We start from the raw sequence: 5,114 nt of genomic DNA, 5'->3' as shown, positions 1-5,114 counted from the left end.
TCACTTAAATCTTAATATTTTTCAGAAATATTTTGGTGGACGTCTTAAAATATAATAGATTTTATAATTCCAATGGAAAAATAGTAGCGATTTTTTTTTGTATGGGGAGTGATGCAGTCTAATGTGCAGTAATAGTCTGTCCTCTTAGATAAACTTGTCGGAACTTATTAGTTTTAGTCAGACAAATATTAATAACACGGTGCTACAGAAAAAGTCATGAAATACATCCGAAACAAAACCTAGTGTAGGTTGTAGCTATGGTTGAGTACAACATAAAATAGTTCCTGAACCCTACATTTTTATTTAATTTAAAAACAACCGTTATGTTCGTTCTTAATGCACTTATCTATTAACAGCTTGACTATTTTTCATCCGATTTTAAAAACAAAACATGTTTTAAAAAAAGAATGTATAGACCCTTAGTCTGACCTGTCTCGTTACCCCGTTATATGGTTTGGTGGTTATATTTTTTATCAAAATAAAGTACTCTGAAGAATAATAAACTCACAAGTAAAGAAGTATAAGTTCGGGCGAAACCGAACTTCCGTCGTTTCAACTTTCTCTGAACTACATTTGCATGATAAGCAGGGGTGTTTTTCCCGATTACAAACGTTTTTGATAATATACAGAGTAAGACTTAATGATATAATTGAACTAAGTTAGGTACAAATGGTTAAGGTAAGGTTAGCGAGTTACACATTTGTGGTCATAAGTGTAAAGTATTATTCCTCGATTTTATGGTACTCCTTCGGCAAATGAGCGATATTCTTATGTTGCTTCAACTATTTACATATTTACGTTTAAGAATTTCATAAATTAAAGAAGTCTAATGTCAGAGATTTGCTCGTCTTTTACTTTTAGATTTAATAAATTTGTAAACATCTTTCAATCTCAAATTTCCGAACCACAACTATCCTTAGGCCTCTTATTCAGAGCTATTTAAAGCACTTAACTTTGTCAAAGCCAATGCAAGTTTCTAAATAGTATTTACATATCTCAAACTTATAAACTTTTGTATGCACATTAGGGTGGTCCAAAACAGTAAAGTCGGAATTGTAATGCTCTCACCCCCTAGGATTGTTCTATACCGAAAAAGGTATACCCCTATTTTTTTATTTTGAAATCAAAAGATATTTAGAGGTCGCTCAAAGCGCTCAAGGTTTTCCATGTGTTTTTGTACGGGAAAAATAAATTTTTTCGTAGAAAGGGTATAGAATTCTTGAAAGTCAATATTTTTCGATCGGAGAACTCTGGATCTCTTCAGGAGACTTTCAGTAATACCACCCAATTGTTTATTTAACCAATTTTTAATACTAACGATTTTTTATTGGTCACCTCATTGCATTTTCGGGGTTTTTGTGGGTTTTTAGCGGACCTATAAATTATAGTTGCAATAAAAAATGGTTAAGTAAACAATTGGGTATTATTATTGGGAATCTCCTGCAGATAAACTGAGTTTTCTGGTAGAAAAATATTCATTTTTAACTATTCTATACCATTTCTACGAAAAGTTGTTTTTTACCCATATAAAATACATGGAAAACTTTGGGCGCTTTGAGCGACCTCTAAATATTTTTTGATTTCAATGTACAAAAAAATAAGGGTATATTTTGTTCGGTATAGAACAATCCTAGGAGGTGAGAGCATACAAATTCCGACTTTTCTTTTTCACATGCATTTTTTGGGACCACCCTAATGTAGATATATGGCATATTTTATTCTCTTGTATACCTTGCCTTCTGTACGTACATACTAGGGATGTTGCGAATGTGGAATTTTAGACATCCGCGGATGCGAATGCGGATGCGGATGTTTAAAAGCTAACATCCGCGAATGCGGATGCGAATGCGGATGTCAAATATTTTTAAGAAATAAAACTGATGAGTACATTAGGTCATTTAGGTAAATAAAAAATGTAAATTTAGTGTTTTTTTATTTAGTACTTAAGTTAAACAATTGGAACGTTGTATTTAAGAAAGAGTAATTTTGCTGCCTTTTCCGGTTACAGCCTGTTTCCTGACGGGTCGTAAATCAAACCTGCGCACTAGGTAACTACGCGCTCGAGGCGACAAACTTGAAAAACTTGAAACTTGACAAAATTGTAAATTCTTTTCGATTGACGCTGCACCACTTAAGAGAACGTTCAATTATATTTCTTTTTTTTAATGCGGTGCAATAATTCCTTTTTGACAATTGCATCGGGGCTGCAAGTGTCGGATGCATCCTCCTGACTTTCATCTTCACAATCTAGCATCATGGCAAGATCGTTGTTTAAACACCGTTGTGTTCCAATTTGGAGCACCAATTCTTTTGTTTGTTTCAGAATTTGGAGAACCTGTTACGTCATCAGCGTTTTTTGGCTTTAGTTTTAGTAAATCATTTTTAATACTGTCTTCTGTGATTGGTTTGAAAAATGTGTGCTTATAGCGACGTTGTGAAGAGGTGGATATGGCAAATAAATTGTTGTTTTCTGGGGATGAAAATTTCGAAGAAAATTCTGTTTTGAAAGTCGTGGCTGTCAGCAGAATTAGTTTAAAATCTTGTTATTTTGTTAAAAAGGTACCCCGCTTTTTATAGTAATTTGTATTATTTGAATCACGACCAGTAATGGATAGCTTGTATTTAGTTTTTTTTTTTTATTAGTTAGTGGAGCTCGGCTTTTCCTAGTTGCAGGCAGTCACAATTAATTACTCACCGCTGTCGGTACCATAACCCATCAAATCCGTTTTGTTGTTCTATTCCATGCGCTCAATGTGTTTTGATATATTTTTTGAGGCGAATGAACGCAAATTTTCAACATATCGTTAATACTAGTTTAAAAGAGCGTATTTCACATTGTCGCTGAAATACAAAAAACCACAACTAACTTAATTTTTGTATTGCCTAAAATGATGTGGGGACTAATGATTCGATTAAATGCATTATAATCAAAAATTATTAATAACAATAATGAATTAATTCTTATTTAGTTTGTGAACTTGGCTGTCAACTTATTTAGTACATATCATTTCATATTTATTTCGATGCGTGCTAATTTTGACAATTTACACAAAACTAAAATAAATGTTTCTGTTTCTGAGCTGAAAGACTAATAAAAGGGAACACGGAAGCATACTAAGTTTTATGAGCATACTAAGTTTTATGAGAAAAAAAAATTACACTTTACTAAGAAGAAGAAGAAAAAAACTAGCGATTAACGCAGCATCTCCATTTTTTTTTTGCCAGATATACGTTTTATCAGTGCACTTGCACAATATTCGCATTCGCAAAAGCTCCGCATTGATTATTGCGAATGCGAAAGCGAATGCGAATGTTAAAATTTATGCAGAAGTTCCGCGGTTGCGAATGCGAATGCGAATATTCGCAACAACCCTGGTACATATGTACATATAAAGTTCACAAGCGACCGTATTAGATTTGTAGGCAACATGGATTTGCACTTCAACCTGCGTTGCGTTGCTTCGGAAAGTACTGACTCTGCTCCAACTGGCTTTTTAAAAACGCTGCGACAGAGAGCTTTTTTCGCACAAAGCGCTAAAATATGTTGAAATTTTCTTGTCGGTTGGATGCCCATCCGTTCACTCTACGAATTTCTTCTTACAGCTTCCATATCTACTTATTTACTTATTTTAAATATGTACATACTACATCCATACTTACTCATCTCAAACTCATACTGATTTTATTAGAAATTTTCTTCCTTACCATTTCGCAACGTTGCAGATCCGGTGATGACGCTAATGCCCGGCCAGGAGCCAAACGTAGGCATGTTCATCGAGGAACACAAAAAGCGTGCCGATGGTGACCCAAATGCACCGCCTTTCGACGACTTACGCAATTACGCTTATGAAGGTGGTGGTAGCACAGCCGGCTCGCTGAGTTCGCTGGCCTCTGGTGAGTACTTCAATGAATAGCTGGAATATATGTAGGAAAAGGAATGTAAAAAATGAATATAAACACAACTTAGCACATGTAACACCGTTCAACAAAATAAGACTATTTTGCACCCATAAAAAATCAAGAATTTCTGGAAAGTAGTGGCAAAAAATTACCCGTGTTTCTGAATCAATTCATTTACGGTTTCTATGGGAAAAAAGATCAACATCAATGCCGATTCAGTCAATAGAATATTGCCTTTTGATCTTTTAAACTTTATTAAGCTTCGTATTGAAAGGTCCTTGGGGTTGCTAATTACGTATTTGAAAACAGTTTTTAAAAACTCAACATTGCGGATGCATGTTTAAACTAATTTTCAGCCCTCTATGAAATTTTAACCCACTTCAAAAAAGGAGGAGGTTATCAATTCGTCGGAATATTTTTTTTATGAATGTTACCGCATAACTTTGGACCACGTGAACCGATTTCTAAAATTAATTTTTTAAATGAAAGGTGGTAGGTATCCCCGAGGTGGTCGCATACTAATTTGGTTTAGATCCGATCATTGGATCAAGAAGAAATTAACGGAACTCTTAAATTACAACGCTTTTATCAACTTGCAATGTTGTGTTCCAGAAACTTTCAATGTTGTGTGTCCGACACCATAAAGCTTTGCTTTGAAAAGTTCCTATAAAAAAGCATAGTGCATAAGGCGACATCTGTAGTGAAGTAGTGCATAGGGCGATAGCTGTAGTGAATAGGGCGAGGTAGATGACATCTAGATGCCGCCCTATGTACTACGTTTGCTACAGCGGAAATAGACGACACGTCATTCCTTAAATAAAATTAATTGGTGCTCGTTTGTATGTACATACATATGTAAATGCATGTGTGTGCACCTTTCTATTAATATCGTTGAATTATTTTAATATCTATTGCAAAATTTTATTCAGACAGGACTAAAAAGTAGAAAATAAATAATATAAAAAAAAACTTTTTAATATAACTACAACGCTTTTATAAATGGTCTAAAAAGTAGAAAATAATATTTCTCAGTCCCATAGAATTTGTTTTGATAACTTTTGATTTTGAAATTTTAGCAAAAGTCATTATAAACAATCTATGAAATTGAAAATGAAAAGCGTGGGGCGCATGTAATACACTTGAATTGATATGAAAAGTAATATATGTATGTATGTATGTGGGTATATGAATAACGACCGCTTAAAATCGATTTC

The 5,114-nt window shown here is 34.0% G+C and overlaps 1 protein-coding gene across 1 annotated transcript in view; it reads left to right on the top strand.

Annotated features, from left to right (window-relative positions):
• The first annotated feature begins 3,700 nt into the window (after positions 1–3,700).
• Positions 3,701–5,114, top strand: part of LOC118752307 (neural-cadherin-like) — a 41,806-nt gene continuing 40,392 nt past the window's right edge. Inside the window, exon 1 of the mRNA XM_036487176.1 lies at positions 3,701–3,894. Coding sequence (XP_036343069.1) covers positions 3,732–3,894 — 163 coding nt within the window. The 5' untranslated portion in view covers positions 3,701–3,731. The remainder of the gene's footprint in view (positions 3,895–5,114) is intronic.

The sequence above is a fragment of the Rhagoletis pomonella genome, unplaced genomic scaffold (assembly GCF_013731165.1).
Source record: "Rhagoletis pomonella isolate Grant_MI unplaced genomic scaffold, Rhpom_1.0 Rhpom_scaffold_01385, whole genome shotgun sequence".
Lineage (NCBI taxonomy): Eukaryota > Metazoa > Arthropoda > Insecta > Diptera > Tephritidae > Rhagoletis > Rhagoletis pomonella.
Note: the sequence above shows the minus strand (reverse complement) of the source record. Positions and strands in the feature narration are given on the sequence as shown.